The following is a 16,433-nucleotide window of genomic DNA, read 5'->3' as shown; positions in this document are numbered from 1 at the left end:
CAAGCCTGGGGGAGGCTTCTCCGATTACTTAATGCTTTGCCTGATCATCCTCTCAAGAAAAATGAAATACTTGATATCTTTTATAGTGGACTAATCAATGCTTCCAGAGATTACCTGGATAGTTGTGCTTGTTGTGTTTTCAAGGAAAGAACTGTTGATCAAGCTGAATTGCTATTGAATAATATGTTGACTAATGAAATTAATTGGACACTTCCTGAACCAACTCCTAAGACAACTCCGAAGAAAATGGGTATTCTATTTCTCAGTCCTGAAGATATGCAAGAGGCAAATAAATCTATGAAAGAAAAAGGTATTAAAGCTGAAGATGTTAAGAATTTACCTCCTGTTGAAGAAATACATGGTCTTAATTCATCACCTATTGAGGAAACACACGGTCTCGTTAACCCAACACAGGTAGTAAAGGTAAATTCTCTCTATAGATATGATAAAGCTGAAATCCCTCCTGCTAAGTTTGCTAGCCAATATTTGGATGAATTTGATAACTTTATGGTTAAGCAAGAATATTTTAATGCTTATTTTGGTAGACAACTGAAACACAATGCTTATCTGATTGAACACTTGAGTGATTATATGGCTAATGTCAAAGGTGAACTTAAACTTATTAGTAAACATGCTTTTATGGTCACCACTCAAGTAGAACAAGTACTTAAAGCTCAGAATGATTTGCTCAATGAATTGAATAGTAAGAATAATGACTTTGCTGTTAGAGTTGCAACTAGAGGAGGTAAAGTGACTCAGGAACCTTTGTATCCTGAGGGCCACCCTAAGAGAATTGAGCAAGATTCTCGGAGAATTAATATTGATGCACCTAGTCCTTCTAAAAGGAAGAAAAAGAAAAATGATAGGACTTTGCATGCTTCTAGTGAACCTGTTATTGACACACCTGAGAATCCCAATGATATTTCTATTTCTGATGCTGAAACACAATCTGGTAATGAACATGAACCTAGTGATAATGTTAATGATGATGTTCATGTTGATGCTCAACCTAGCAATAATAATGATGTAGAAATTGAACCTGTTGTTGATCTTGATAACCCACAATCATAGAATCAACGTTATGATAACAGAGACTTTGTTGCTAGGAAGCACGGTAAAGAAAGAGAACCATGGGTTCAGAAACCCAAGCCTTTTCCTCCTAAACCATCCAATAAAAAGGATGATGAGGATTTTGAGCACTTTCCTGAAATGATTAGACCTATCTTTTTGCGTATGCGTTTGACTGATATGCTTAAAATGAATCCTTATGCTAAATATATGAAGGATATAGTTACAAATAAGAGAAAGATACCAGAAGCTGAAATTTCCACCATGCTTTCTAATTATACTTTTAAGGGTGGAATACCAAAGAAACTTGGAGATCCAGGAGTACCAACTATACCATGCTCCATTAAAAGAAACTATGTTAAAACTACTTTATGTGATCTTGGAGCCGGTGTTAGTGTTATGCCTCTCTCTTTATATCGTAGACTTGATTTGAATAAGTTGACACCTACTGAAATATCTTTGCAAATGGATGACACATCAACTGTCATACCTATCGGTATTTGTGAGGATGTGCCTGTTGTGGTTGCAAACGTTACTATTTTAACAGACTTTATTATTTTTGATATTCCCGAGGACGATAGTGTGTCTATTATTCTTGGAAGACCCTTTTTGAATACTGCAGGGGCTGTTACTTATTGCACCAAAGGCAATTTTACTTTTCATGTTAATGGTAATGAGCATACTGTACACTTTCCGAGGAAACAACCTTAAGTCCACAGTATCAATTCTATTGGAAAATTTCAACAATCACTAGTGGAGGTTTTGAATTTCTCTTCCTACTGTCAAGAAAAAATATGATATTCTTATTGTTGGGGATGTGCATATCCCCGTTGAAGTAACCTAGTGTTATTCGAAATTCTCCGATTTCATGTTATTTGAAATGAGTTTGTTAACAAGACCCGATCAACCTCGTTAGTGGATTCCTTTTGATGAGCATGAGATGGATGAATTTAGAAAACACAACTCTCTGTACCCTCCTTTTACTTTCTGTTATTTATATTAAATAAAGAAAAATAGTGTTTTCTGTGTGTTTTCTGAATTATCCGTGCAATAAAAAATACCCCGAAAATAAAAGTTCTCCAAATGCCCTGAAAATTAAATATGATTTTTTCTAGAATATTTGAGAATATCTGGCACTGAGAACACACCAGGGGAGCAAGCACCTGGCCACGAGGGTCTAGGGCGCACCCACCCCCTGGGCGCACCCCCTGCCTCTTGGGCCCATGGTGCCCCCTCCACTTATTCCAGCTACCACACACTCCTTCTTCCTCCCAAAAAATCACTAGCTAGCTCAAACCCGAGTGCTCATTTTGCTGCCATTTTTGATCTCCTAGCTCAAAGCTCCATTCACAAAACAACTTTGGGGGATTGTTCTTTGGTATGTGACTCCTCAAATGGTCCAATTAGTTTTTGTACTAGTGCTTTATTCATTGCAAATTTTTGCTGCCTAGGTGACGTTGTTCCTGAGCTTGCATGCCAGATTTATATGATCAAAAGTAGTTTTAATGCATGATATAGCCTGTAGGCACTTGTAGGGGTAGTTGCTATCTATTTTGTTGAGTTTGGTTCACTTTTATTTTTGAGTTGCTAAAAATTTCAGAAAATTTCAGAAAAAGATGAAGAGATTTTTGAGGGGCTCATCAAGCTGAAGCTCGAAGGATAAGCAAAGTGAGGAGGATAAGAGGCCCAAGTATAAGCTCCCTCGCACCATGGAGGTTCGGCCTTGTGAATGGCCTTGTGATGATTTCTTGAGAGCAACCGGGATTTATGATGATTTCTATGAGTTGGGTGAGAATACAGGCCTTACCGCCTTCCTCCACGACCAACGCGAATAGTATCTCTTACTCACCAATATCTTTGTGCAAAACTTTCATTTCCATGCTAGGAGCTCACCACCTTCGGTGGAATTTTATTTATATGAAGAGCATAAGGAGATGTCACTTCGTGATTTTTGTCTGGTTTGTTTGATCCCTTTTGAGGGCAGTGTAGAGGAACCACATCGCGATGATGTGGAAGGGTTTATTGATACAATTGTTGTAGGGGAAACGAGGAAGGTTTCCGATGCAAGAATTACTAGCATACATTTTCCAGATTTACGTTACTTTGCAATATTTGCTAGTAGATGCTTAATTGTTCGCGGAAACTATGGCAACCTTAGTGCCCCTGATATTGTTATTTTGTGCCATGCCTTGTTCCGTGATGACACATTTAGTATGGGTGCTATTGTTGCAAAGCGGTTAAATCTTAACTGTACTAAGGGCCCCATCTTGGGAGGTATCTTTGCCTCACGCCTCGCTGCGCATTTTAACATACCTATTAGACATTATGAAAAAGAAGAAAAGTTGCTGCCTCCTGTTTTTGTAGACTATAAGAGTATGGTAGCACATGATTTTATCGTTAAGAATAAGGAAAAGATGTTTAAATACAAGCTGATTTTTGATAAAAATCACCCTAAGACTATCACTTTGCCTGCTCCTTCTTTGTTTGACATATCTGCAGGCAAGTACCTTGGTCCGCCAGAGGCCATTCACGCCTACCGAAACCCCACACCAGCTACAAAGCCAGATCTGGAACCACAATTTGTTCCTTCACGATAGTCTGTTTACCAGTGGGATCCGGAGGAGATCGCCAACCAGTGGCAACCCGATGCTCCTTCTCAGTACGACCCCAACTATTACTTTGGATATCCGCCAGTCCAGTCATGGCCATAGACCAACTTAGGCCAAAAGCCTAAGCTTGGGGGAGTACGTATCTCTCACCGACATTACATTCCCGTTCACACACTCATGCTAGTTGTCGCTGCTCATACTTTTTCATTGTAATATCCATGCTAGTTTATTTCCCTTTTTATGCTTTCTTCTTGTGTGTTTAATAAACCTTAAGAAAAACCAGAAAAATAATTAGTTGTTGCTTTTAGCTAGTTTACTTTCCATGCATGTAGTAGTAATAACTAAAAAGAAAACCCAAAAAGATTTCTCGTTCTTATTTTGCTTGTTGGGAGCTTTCCCGTGTAAATAGTTTTATTTCTTTTCTTGTTCTTTGGGGGTCGAGAGGAGAAGACCATGATTAAAATGTTGAGTGACTCTCATATGCATTATTGTTGACCTAACAAAGAGCCCATATTACCTTGTCTTCTCTCTTGAATTGAATGCTTGCAGATTCCAGCTTGGTCCAATGCACGTGCACTATTATTATTTTCCACACTATTTGGTCATGCAAGTGAAAGGCAATAATGATGATTATATGATGAACTTATTGAGATGAGAAAAGCTAGTATGAACTCGACTTCTCTTGTTTTTGTAAATATGATTAATTCATCGTTCCTGATTCAGCCTATTATGAAAGAAACATGTTTGCAATGACAATTAGAGATTGTAGTTGCTTATACTATGCTTAATTAGCTAGGAGTTTATAATGGTTTACCTTGCGTGCCAACATATGCTATTAAAATGGTTGTGATGTGGTATGGTAGGGTGGTATCCTCTTTTGAATGATTCGAGTGGCTTGACTTGGCACATGTTCACGCATGTAGTTGAAACAAAATCAACATAGCCTCTATGATATTTATGTTCATGGTGCATTATATCCTAATCATGCTTGCATTCAGTGTTGATTAACTTTAATGCATGTTCTTGACTGTTGTCACTCTCTAGCTGGTCGCTTCCCAGTCTTTTTCTAGCCTTCACTTGTACTAAGCGGGAATACTGCTTGTGCATCCAAATCCAAAAACCCCAAAGTTGTTCCATATGAGTCCACCATACGTACCTATATACGGTATCTACCCGCCGTTCCAAGTAAATTTGTATGTGCCAAACTCTAAACCTTCAAATAAACATTCTGTTTTGTATGCTCGAATAGCTCATGTATCAACTAGGGCTGTCTGTATCTTCCATGCTAGGCGGGTTATTCTCAAGAGGAGTGGACTCCGCTCCTCACTCACGAGAAAATGGCTGGTCACTGGGATGCCCAGTCCCATGCATTATGCAAATCAAATAAAAATAACAGCAAACAAAACTCCCCCAGAATTGTTGTTAGTTGGAGGCAATCGTTGTTTCCAGCAAGCCATGGATTGATGCTTGTTGGTGGAGGGGGAGTATAAACTTTACCATTCTATTTCGAAACCGCCTATAATGTGTGTAGCATGGAAGATATCGATATCTCTCGGTTGTTATGTTGACAATGAAAGTATACCGCTCAAAATATTATTCATATCTATTGCAAAACCGAGCTATGGCACCTCTACAAATCCCTGCTTCCCTCTGCGAAGGGCCTATCTATTTAATTTTATGTTGAGTCATCATCCTCTTATTAAAAAGCACCAGTTGGAGAGCACCGCTGTCATTTGCATCCATTACTGTTAGTTTACATTGAGTATGACTTGACTGGATCTCTTTTACCATGAATTACAATGTCTAGTAAGCCCTTGATCTTTAAAGGTGCTCATCATTTATGTTTTGCGGTCTCAGAAAGGGCTAGCGAGATACCATCTTGTCATATCATATCACGATTATTTGGAGAAAGTGTTGTCATCCGAGATTTATTATTATTGCTCGCTAGTTGATTAAGTCATTGATATGAGTAAACATGAGACCTAAGTGTTATTGTGAATATGGTTAGTTCATAATCTTTGCTGAAAACTTGAATGCTGGCTTTACATATTTACAACAACAAGAGCAAACAGAGTTTGTAAAAGTTTTTCTTTATCACTTTCAGTTTATCAACTGAATTGCTTGAGGACAAGCAAAGGTTTAAGCCTGGGGGAGTTGATACGTCTCCGTCGTATCTACTTTTCCAAACACTTTTGCCCTTGTTTTGGACTCTAACTTGCATGATCTGAATGGAACTAACCCAGACTGACGCTATTTTCAGCAGAATTGCTATGGTGTTATTTTTGTGCAGAGATAAAAGTTCTCGGAATGACCTGAAAATCAATGGAGATTATTTTTGGAATATATAGAAAATACTGGAAGAAAGATCCACGCCAGGGGCCCACACCCTGTCCACGAGGGTGGGGGGCGCGCTCTACCCCCTGGGCGCGCCCCCTGCCTCGTGGGCCCCCTAACGCTCCACCGACCTCAACTCCAACTCCATATATTCGTGTTCGGGGAGAAAAAAATCAGAGAGAAGGATTCATCGTGTTTTACGATACAGAGCCGCCACCAAGCCCTAAACTCTCTCGGGAGGGCTGATCTGGAGTCCGTTCGGGGCTCCGGAGAGGGGAATCCGTCGCCATCGTCATCATCAACCTTCCTCCATCACCAATTTCATGATGCTCACCACCGTGCGTGACTAATTCCATCGTAGGCTTGCTGGACGGTGATGGGTTGGATGAGATTTATCATGTAATCGAGTTAGTTTTGTTAGGGTTTGATCCCTAGTATCCACTATGTTCTGAGATTGATGTTGCTATGACTTTGCTATGCTTAATGCTTGTCACTAGGGCCCGAGTTCCATGATTTCAGATCTGAACCTATTATGTTTTCATTAATATATGTTAGTTCTTGATCCTATCTTGCAAGTCTATAGTCACCTATTATGTGTTATGATCCGTTAACCCCGAAGTGACAATACTCGGGATACTTACCGGTGATGACCGTACTTTGAGGAGTTCATGTATTCACTATGTGTTAATGCTTTGGTCCGATACTCTATTAAAAAGGAGGCCTTAATATCCCTTAGTTTCCAATAGGACCCCGCTGCCATGGTAGGGTAGTACAAAAGATGTCATGCAAGTTCTTTTTCATAAGCACATATGACTATATTCGGAATACATGCCTACATTACATTGATGAACTGGAGCTTCTGTGTCACCCTATGTTATAACTGTTACATGATCGATCACATCCGACATAATTCTCCATCACCGATCCATTGCCTACGAGCTCTCCATATATTGTTCTTTGCTTATTTACTTTTCCGCTGCTACTGTTACAATCACTACAAAACCCCAAAACATTACTTTTGCTACCGTTACCTTTTGCCACCGTCACCACTACTATCATATTACTTTGCTACTAAATACCTTGCTGCAGATATTAAGTTTCTAGGTGTGGTTGAATTGACAAATCAGCTACTAATACTTGAGAATATTCTTTGGCTCCCCTTGTGTCGAATCAATAAATTTGGGTTGAATACTCTACCCTCGAAAACTGTTGCGATCCCCTATACTTGTGGGCTATCAGTGATCACCCTAGGAATAATCCTAGTATGTATTGTTTTGCATGTTCATCCAATGCCAGTGATACAGGAATTCGAACTAATCGAACTAAATTCATTCATACATGGTCGGATTTCATATAAACATGCCGGATTTCATTACATTTCATACATTCTTCAACTAAAAGGGGTGCGCTGGAGGTATAATTAATTAACCTAATCTACCCACTGTGTCCGGCTGAGCCGAACAGAAGCTTATTCTCCAGCGGACTGAGCTTCAGTGACTTAACCGCTGGTGCAGTTGCGTAACTGACATGTGGCCCAGATGCCGATTGGTCCCACGTGTCAGTGACCCAACTGCACCAGCAGTTAATTAACTGAAGCAGCGTCCTTCTCCAACATAGCTCTCCGACTCCACGACGGTGCCAAGAAGCTAATCGTCCGTCAATGGTCAACCCGCCTAGCTTGGCCTAACCGGAGGGTAGCAGCAGTGGCCTTACTTGGACCCGAGCGGCGGCGACCTACCGTTTTCTATTGTTCCTCGTTTTCTGTGTGGCACGGCCTCGTTGTTAGCGGGGCGGGCCTCGACGGAGCCGGCGATGTCCTTTGTCTCGTTGCCGGCGGGGCGGCGCCTCGGCGGAGCGAGGGAAATCCTCCCCCTCATTGCCGGCAGGGGGGCCTCGGCTGAGCCGGCGATGTCCTCTGCCTCGTTGTTGGCGGGGCGGGGCCACAGCGGAGTAGGGCCTCGCCGAAGCCGGCGAGGCCCTCCGCCTCGGTGCCGGCAGGGTGGGGCCTCGGCAGAGCCGGCGGTGTCCTCTGCCTCGTTGTTGGTGCCGCGGTGCCTCGACGGAGCAAGGCCTCATCGACGCCAGCAGAGCGGGGACTTGTCGGAGTCGGCATTGTCCTCTGCCTCGTCCTCGGTCTCGCCAAACAGCGCCTCGCCCGCTTCATCGGCCTCTTTGTAGGCAGTCGCAGCCTCCACCACATGCATGCGGTACCGCCAGCGCTCGAGGCAGCCCTCGCGGGCGGAGCGGTACGAGTCGAGCAGCGCCTCCTGCTCTGCCTGCTCCACGGCGATCTGCTCCTTTTCCTGCACGTACTCCTAGAGGAGATGGTGGTTGTAGGCGGCATCGGCCTGCGCCTCCCGGAACTGCTCCTCACGCTTCGCCTCACCGTGTCCATGTATTGGGCACGAAACTCGCCCATGGTCATGGTGCAATGCACCAGTGACGATGGCACGGAGGAGGGGGTTGGCGTCGGATCATCGACTACTAAGTTATCCATTGGGACATCGTTGTCCTCTGGCTGCCTGCCGGACAGCCAGTCGGTAGCAATGGCTGCCATCTCCTTGTGGTTCATCGTCCGCCTGTCCTGAAGAGCGTTGGAGCATGAGGAAGCCATGGTGTGCAGTAGTGGAGTGGACAGGAGAAAGGGAACTGAGGCGGATGACTGCGGCTATGGCCGGCGTAGCAGTTTATATAGCAATGGTGGGCGACGGAGGGACAGACATGTGGCGCCGGAGTAGCTGCCTCGCAACCGCATATCATTAATGTGAGAGAAAATTCCTTATATAACACTGTTTTAAATATTGGTTCCCTATTTAACACTCCAATAAATTTTCTTCCCTAAATAACACCAAGTGTAATTTTTTTCCCTTTCTAACACTTCCGTCAAGTCCGTTAGCATATGCCGTTAAGATCTGGATTGACTGATGTCAGTATTTTCTCGTTGGACGAAATTACCCCTTTGAGGAAAAAGAAAACCAGAGACCAAACCGGTCTCTCTATTCTCTCCCGACCCGACTCTTCTCATCCCCTTTCTTCCCAACCCTAGAGGCGGCGGCGGCGGCGAACCTCCTAGACCTAGGGGCGGCGACGGAGGGCTATGGATGGCGGCAGTTCTATAGATGGAGACAGTGCCGCGGACGACGGCCATGGCGCGGCTGCGAACGATGGTCATGGCGCGGCTGCGGACGTGCTTGCCGATGGCGCCGGCGGGGCTGAGGTTAGGTCAATCCACGGCGTCGGGCTAGCCTCGGGCTGCGGTGGGGTTGAGCCAGCATCGGGCCAGGCCGGAGACTCGGCTACAGCTGGCTCGGGCCTGGCCGGTGGCTCGGCTACAGCTGGCTCGGGCCAGGGCGCGGCAGTGGATGGGGTCTCTGGCGAGGGCACGGCTGGGTCGTTCATGGCAGCAGCTTCAGGCCAGGGAGGTACTCAGTTGCCGCCAGCAACATGGGCGTGTCCAGATGGGTAAGGGCCAGTCCATCTAGTAGCAATTATCATGCATAGATTGTGCTAGTTTGTGTAGCTATGTATTTGAGGAAGAGATCTTTTCACTTAATTTCTGTTAATGATCAGATTGTCTAGCAATACTCATGTATAGGTTTAAAGCAAAGTTTAAAGTTGTCTTTTAATTCACAGGATGGATCCAAATTCGAGTTATTTGCTCAAAATTAAATTGTTTGGCAATCCAAAGAAAGCTCGAAAGGTCATAAGATGTTTTTGTTTTGAGAAGGTTATCGATTGTGACTTGACAAATTATAAGGATTTGGTCGAGTCAATTGTAGAGCAGTACCCGCCGCGTTATTTGGAAGTTGCACATGTGCAATATTATGACTATGCTCTTAAAAACTGTCCAGAAGTAAAATCTGACCAAGATTTGATGATTATGTTTGTAAAACACTCGGAGACAAAGATGCTGCATATGATTATTGCATATTGTGATCCCTCGGAACCATATGAGCCTATCACCAGGTGGGATGAACCTAACAGCAATATAGAACATGAGGATGATACTTACCTTCGCAACCCAAGACCTGAGAATGAGCATGTTGGTGTTGATGAGGAGAATATGTATGAAGTGGACGAACCTATGCCCTTAGATGTGGTTCTTTATCGTAATAAAGAAAAGGATGATGAAGTAGAGGCGTCTGAAGTAGAGGAGTCTGAAGTAGAGGACGATGAAGTAGGGGAGTCTGAAGTAGAGGATGATGAAGTAGAGGAGGATGAGGAGTGCCATGAGGCAGAGCATACTCCACATGTAGAGTATGACAAATTAGACCCTCCAATGACAAAAGGCTTTACATATCCCAGCATGAAAGAGTTCAAGTTGGCACTTTCTCAGCATGCAATCAAACATGAATTTGAGTATAATACCGAGTATAGTACACCTCATCGGTTTAGGGGCTATTGTTCAAGACAAGATGCTGATAATTGTCCATGGAGGATACATGCTTCTACGATGGAGGATAAGTGTACTGTAATGGTAATTGTTTAACTCTATTCATTTGTGAACATTTATTGCATAATTGTCAAGTGTTTTTAGCTAATTACCTCTATCTCTCTTTTTAAGGTGAAGAAAAACCCATGTGGTCATGATTGCTCTAGTACAAGAAGGAAAAAGAAGATGAAGAATGCAACCAAGTTTTGGATATGTGATAAGGTGAAGGATTGGCTGATTGAAGATGCTACTCTCGGAGCGAAGGCATTGCGCAAAAAGATTAAAGAACACCACAAGGTTGACATCCACTACAAGAGGGTATATATGGGTAAGAAGCTAGCTCTGAAAGAACTATATGGTGATTGGGATAGCAGCTTTGACAATTTGTATAGGTTTAAAGCGCAAGTTGAAATATCTTGCCTTGGTAGCATAGTGCAGATTGATCATTACACTATAAAAGAAAAAAAATCAGGTTTAGAAGGTTCTTCTTTGCTTTGAAACCTTGCATAGATGGATTCCTTAGTGGTTGCATACCGTATTTGGCAGTAGATAGCACATTCTTAACAGGCAGGTTTAAGGGGCAGCTAGCCAGTGCTACTGCTGTAGATGGCCATAATTGGATGTATCCACTTTGTTTTGGAATTTTTGATTCCGAAACAAATGAGAACTGGATCTGGTTCATGCAATTGCTTAGGCAAGCCATAGGATCGCCAAGGGGTTTAGCCGTAAGCACTGATGCTGGGCAGGCGGTGATGACAGGGGTAAAGGAAGTTTTCCCAGAGGTAGAACTTAGGGAATGCATGTTTCACTTGGTGTCAAACTTCAAGAAAAAGTATCACGGAAAGGTATTTGATGACCATCTTTGGGCTGCTGCTTACTCATGGAACAAGTATATATTTGAGAAAAATTGGGTTGCAATGGAGACAGCAAAGCCAGCGACAACTACATAACTTAGGAAGTGGCACACTAGGTTGTGGACTAGGAGTCAGTTCTCAACCATTTGTAAGGTGGACTATGTAACCAACAACCTGGCAGAGTGCTTCAATAAATGGATTAAGCACCACAAGTCCTTCAACTTGGATGACTTAATGGACAAGCTTAGGCAGATGATTATGATCATGTGGAATCGAAGGAGAAAAGTAGCAAAGAAGTTAGCTGGCTTATTAATTTTGCCCCACATAATGAAGAAGTTGAATGCAAAGAGTAGAGAGTTAAACTTGGAGGTGGTAGAAAGCGCAGAAGAAGTTGCTGAAGTTACTCAATTGGGAGGCAGCGGGTTTAGGTTTGTCGTCAACTTGCATGACAACACATGTTCTTGTAGACAATGGCAAGTTTCCGGCCTTCCTTGCAAGCATGCTCTAGCATTCATCACATCACTTGTCAATGCACATATACAGAATTATGTGGACTCATATTACTCCATTGACATGTTTAGGGCAGCTTATGGCCAACTAATCCCTGCTATGTGTGACAAGACCCAGTGGCCTGAATCTAACCATGGATTCTTCATGCATCCACCCTTGTTAAAAGCTGTAGCTGGTCGGCCCCAAACTGAGAGGCATAAGGGTTGTGGTGAGAAAAAGAGGAAAAGTGGCCAGCACTTGTGCCCTATTTGCAAGGAATACGGGCACCATTGGCATAAGTGCAAGAAGGGTAACAAAGATGACATTGCTGCTTTCATGGCTGTGAGGTAATCAACTATCCATTCTACTCTCCTATTGCATGTTAACTACTTTCTTGCATTATTGTTTGTAATCACCTATGAATGTTCACTACTTTCTCATTTCTTGTGTAGAGAACCACCAAAGAAGAGGAGGAAGACTACTAAAACATCCGAGTCATCCATTGTGCCAAGAGGTGATGACGCGCCGACAGCCGCTATGTATTTTCCACCAAGGTTACCTATTCTACACCAATGCTTGTTCCAAATAATAACTGAGTTTTTATTTGTGCCAAACGAAAACTGAGTTCGATTTGTATGTATTCATGCAATCCATAGCCAAAACTTGGAAACTACAACCAAGAGGAAGGGAAAGCATAACCAAACATTGGAGACTACAAACAAGAAAAATGCAAAAGGGGGGAAAAGGTGACCTTTTCTGTTTCTGGATTTTAATATCACATATTATGCATAGTTGATATTGTTGTTTGCTGCCATACATGTATCAAATATATCCATATGTATTGTTGTCATACATGCACTACAATAATTTGACAGCCATGTTGTTATTTTAAGGGCCACAAGGAAGATGGAGCTTGCTAAAAAGGATCAAAACAATCTGATGGTTCCATTTGACAGCCCTGCAATGGGCACTAGAAGCAAAAGAGCTTACCCAACTAGCCCTGCAATGGGCACAAGAAGCAAAAGGCGGCTCAGCTTGTGAACTCCATCTAATTTCTTTCACTTAATGTCACTTTTGTTGCTGCTCATGTCATGTTGTGTGGACTTGGAGTAAGGTATGTGAACCTGGGTATGATGTGAGCCACTTTTGGGTTGCTAATATGATGTATGTGTGGACTTGGAGTAATGTATGTGAATCAGGGTATGATGTGAGCCACTTTTGGGTTGCTAATATGATGTATGTGTGGACTTGGAGTAATGTATGTGAACCTGGGTATGATGTGAGCCACTTTTGGGTTGCTAATATGATGTATGTGTGGACTTGGAGTAATGTATGTGAACCTGGGTATGATGTGAGCCACTTTTGGGTTGCTAATATGATGTATGTGTGGACTTGGAGTAATGTATGTGAACCTGGGTAGGATGCGAGCCACTTTTGGGTTGCTAATATGATGTATGTGTGGACTTGGAGTAATGTATGTGAACCTGGGTATGATGTGAGCCACTTTTGGGTTGCTAATATGATGTATGTGTGGACTTGGAGTAATGTATGTGACCCTGGGTATGATGTGAGCCACTTTTGGGTTGCTAATATGATGTATACGCATGATATATGTGAGTCATATATGTGTACTTGGATGTGAGTCTGGATGTATATGGAGTGCCTCATGCCATTGGCAAATTTGAAAGGTGTGTGTTGAACAATATACATATGAATTGTGTCACAGGTTCTGCACAATTTTGAATTAAATTTCGAAATAAAAAACTGTCCAGAATTGCATGTTTACAAGGAAAGTTCTGCCCAGTTTTGCAATTAACAGCAGGAAAAGTTATTGATCCCCATGTGAATGATTTTGATCACAAGTTGCATTAGGGGTAATATCATCTTTTCATGTACCATTTAACACCGTTAGTACTCAAAATAGACGGAAGTGTCACAAAGGGAACAAATTTTAGCATTGTTGTTAGATAAGGAAGAAAAAAATTTACGGTGTTAAATAGGGCACAAAAATTTCAGCGAGTGTTAAATATGGAATTCTCTCTTAATGTGAGCGGCAGACGGACGGACGGACGACACTTGTGTCGTTTGAAGGCGAAGCAATCGCCTGCACCAGGAAGTAGGGCGGGCGGCGCTGACCGTTTCGGGCGGAAAGTGCGCACGGGCGAGGGAGGCGGTTTGGGTGGGCCACGGCAGTCAGACTCGTGCTTGGCAGCGGGTCGGTCCAGCAGCCGGACATGCTGGCTCGCCAGCGAGCTCGCCGAGCTGAGCGTCGACAATCAGACGATGGACGTAGCTTCCGACCAGGAGCCGGCGCCACTGTCCAAGCCAGTTCATGCCGTGGTCACCATAGAGCAGGTGCGGCCGCATTTCGATGCCCTAATGGCGGAAGAGCTACCAGCGCAGGAGGACCTATGCTGCAACCTCCGCCTCCTCAACGAGCACTGGTGAACAAGCGAACGACAATGCCGTCGCGGACATGTGGCCATATGATCCTGGCTTCCCGAATGAGCAGCGGGCGTTGTATCGGACCATCCGTAGGGCCCGCGAGGCCCTCTCCGTCGTCCTTCGAGTTGTTGCGCTCGCTGTGGCACCGCCGTCTCGCGTTATCAGCATGGTCAATGGACATGAGGAATGAGGAGATGACTTTACTTGGAGAGGATGACAGTGGGGACCCACCAGGGCCATAGCCACACGTACGCAAGTGCCTCCTTATTAGATACAACTATAATATTTTTTGCTTCCTCCTGGTTTCCTGACATCATGATCCCACACCATTGTCAACCTATGTAGTCAATCAACGAGATAATTGCACAAGGAGCGGCCGACAGATGGGACCAAGCAGCTCGAGCAGTATTTGTGTTTTTGAGGTGTGAGCACTGTAGAGTTTTTCTTGAGCGATGTTTTCGTTGTTGTTCAGAGGAGAGGAGGGTATTAACTGGGCAGGCTATGGCCCATCTAGCCCAGGCCAGATATCTAGCCCAGATATTAATTTTTTTCAAGCTGAAAATGGCTAGCCCAGCTATACTTTTCTTGAGGAATACCCAGACAAGGTCAACTTGTTATTCTCCGCCCCATTACGCTGTAAATCTTTCCAAGGAGGGATGCATTAGGCTTAACAAGGGAATGAGCTTTAAAAAATAATAAATGGGATGCCATTATAAAAACTGCGCAGTAACTATAAAAATGCACCAAACACGTAACTAGTTTATATTTCTTTTTGGATTTTGAAAATTTTAATTTCATTAATTCTTGCGCGCGCAATGTTTCGTTGGAATTTTTACGTAATACAAATTTATATTGAAATTGTATTTAATCTGACTAGAAATTTCGGGATAAAAATATTTCGGATCCCATCAAAATGTGGGAAATTTTTATTGAATTCTGTTTTGAACGGTTGGTTGAAATTATTAATCGTTGTCCTAGCTAGAAAATGGGTTGTACTTTTAAACAAACTATAAATGAGCTGTAGTAAATTCCATTAGAATTCAAAAATGGGTTGTACATTCTTGCAAATCGCAAATGGGATATAAGTTCTCTGCCACACACTTGTGGGCCTACTAAGTTGATGTGTCCCCTAAAAAAGTAAGTTGACGCGTATGCAAGGTTTTGTCAACTTATAGTCAACACACAGTTCTAGCAGCAGTGGCCGTTGGATGTCCATCCAACAGATGTCGTGCTTCTTCTTTAATCTCGGATATTCTAGCTTCAGCCGCCCAAAAAATTATTCCTCCTCCTGACATATGGGCACACCATTTCGGAGGCTGGCCCGTGGGCCTATTAAGTTGACGCGTACCAAGGGCTTTGTCAACTTAGTCAATATAAACGATTCTAGCTACAGAGACCGTATGATGTCCATCCAATGGCCGTAGTGCTTCTTCAACCTCTGGTCTTCTTGCTTCATCCGCCCAAACCAGCACCGGTGAGACTGCTTGCTCCCGCCTCCCGTGGCCGGCTGTGCTGCTGCACAGGCCGCACCGCCCCACCCTACTCCATTGCTGGCCAGGCCATTCCTCTACTCACCCACACCTCCTATTATTTTTCGATGACGGCAGCCAGACCAGTAAACCCTCGTACTCCCCACCATGTGGGCAACCACTGCTGAGTCTTCCCTGGCTCCGTGCCGTTCCCTTCCTAGTGCTCTTGGCGCACTGTGGTCAACGTGGTCAACGAATGACATCCATCGGACGTGGACTGTACATGGAGAGGCTGACAGCTGGGTCCATGGCCGCACACAAGGAAATGCCTCCTTATTACGTACAAAATAATGATTCCTCCACCTGACAGCAGGGACCCACCAGATGGGCTACCGTATTTCGCAAAAAAAATGTTTCCCCCTGACTGCTGGGACCCACTAGCTACATCTTCGCACGCAAGGAAGTGCATCCATATTACGGGCAAAAAAAAATGATTCACACCCTGACTGCTGGGACCCACCAACTACATCTTCGTACACAAGGAAGTGCCTCACAGTCGGACCCACCTGGTCAAAGTGTACGTAGCATTGTCATTCTAGTCGCGAACGTGTACATACGGGCGGGGACTCAAATGCCTACTCGCGCATACGTACGACCAGGGCTTGTGTACATGGCTGGGCCAGAACGGAGAAGCTGTGCCGTCATCATGTTCATGGGGAGGCAACCGGCTGGG

The 16,433-nt window shown here is 43.8% G+C and overlaps 2 protein-coding genes across 2 annotated transcripts; both read left to right on the top strand.

Moving 5' to 3' along the window:
* Nucleotides 1-9,108: 9,108 nt before the first annotated feature.
* On the top strand, nt 9,109-11,072 carry LOC119283597. The gene is made up of 3 exons (XM_037563076.1): nt 9,109-9,473; nt 9,645-10,488; nt 10,576-11,072. The coding sequence occupies exons 1-3, from the start codon at nt 9,109-9,111 to the stop codon at nt 10,939-10,941; spliced, it is 1,575 nt and encodes a 524-aa protein (XP_037418973.1). The 3' UTR covers nt 10,942-11,072.
* An 807-nt stretch (nt 11,073-11,879) lies between these two features.
* On the top strand, nt 11,880-13,255 carry LOC119289046. Its single transcript, XM_037568482.1, has 4 exons — nt 11,880-12,133; nt 12,239-12,340; nt 12,443-12,532; nt 12,680-13,255. Exons 1-4 carry the CDS (start codon nt 11,907-11,909, stop codon nt 12,825-12,827), a joined length of 567 nt encoding a protein of 188 aa, XP_037424379.1. The 5' UTR covers nt 11,880-11,906; the 3' UTR covers nt 12,828-13,255.
* Nucleotides 13,256-16,433: the final 3,178 nt, after the last annotated feature.

The sequence above is a fragment of the Triticum dicoccoides genome, chromosome 4A (genome assembly GCF_002162155.2).
Source record: "Triticum dicoccoides isolate Atlit2015 ecotype Zavitan chromosome 4A, WEW_v2.0, whole genome shotgun sequence".
In the NCBI taxonomy this organism is placed as follows: Eukaryota; Viridiplantae; Streptophyta; class Magnoliopsida; order Poales; family Poaceae; genus Triticum; species Triticum dicoccoides.
The sequence above is the reverse complement of the archived record's forward strand: the minus strand, read 5'-3'. Positions and strand labels throughout refer to the sequence as shown.

Bases quoted from the DNA above. Each gene is read 5' to 3' on its own strand.
- LOC119283597 (XM_037563076.1), top strand. From the start codon at position 9,109: ATGGATGGCGGCAGTTCTATAGATGGAGACAGTGCCGCGGACGACGGC. The intron at 9,474-9,644 runs GTAAGGGCCAGT...TTTAATTCACAG, and splicing joins ACATGGGCGTGTCCAGATGG to GATGGATCCAAATTCGAGTT. The intron at 10,489-10,575 runs GTAATTGTTTAA...TCTCTTTTTAAG, and splicing joins AGGATAAGTGTACTGTAATG to GTGAAGAAAAACCCATGTGG.
- LOC119289046 (XM_037568482.1), top strand. From the start codon at position 11,907: ATGTGTGACAAGACCCAGTGGCCTGAATCTAACCATGGATTCTTCATG. The intron at 12,341-12,442 runs GTTACCTATTCT...TGCAATCCATAG, and splicing joins GCTATGTATTTTCCACCAAG to CCAAAACTTGGAAACTACAA. The intron at 12,533-12,679 runs GTGACCTTTTCT...TGTTATTTTAAG, and splicing joins AATGCAAAAGGGGGGAAAAG to GGCCACAAGGAAGATGGAGC.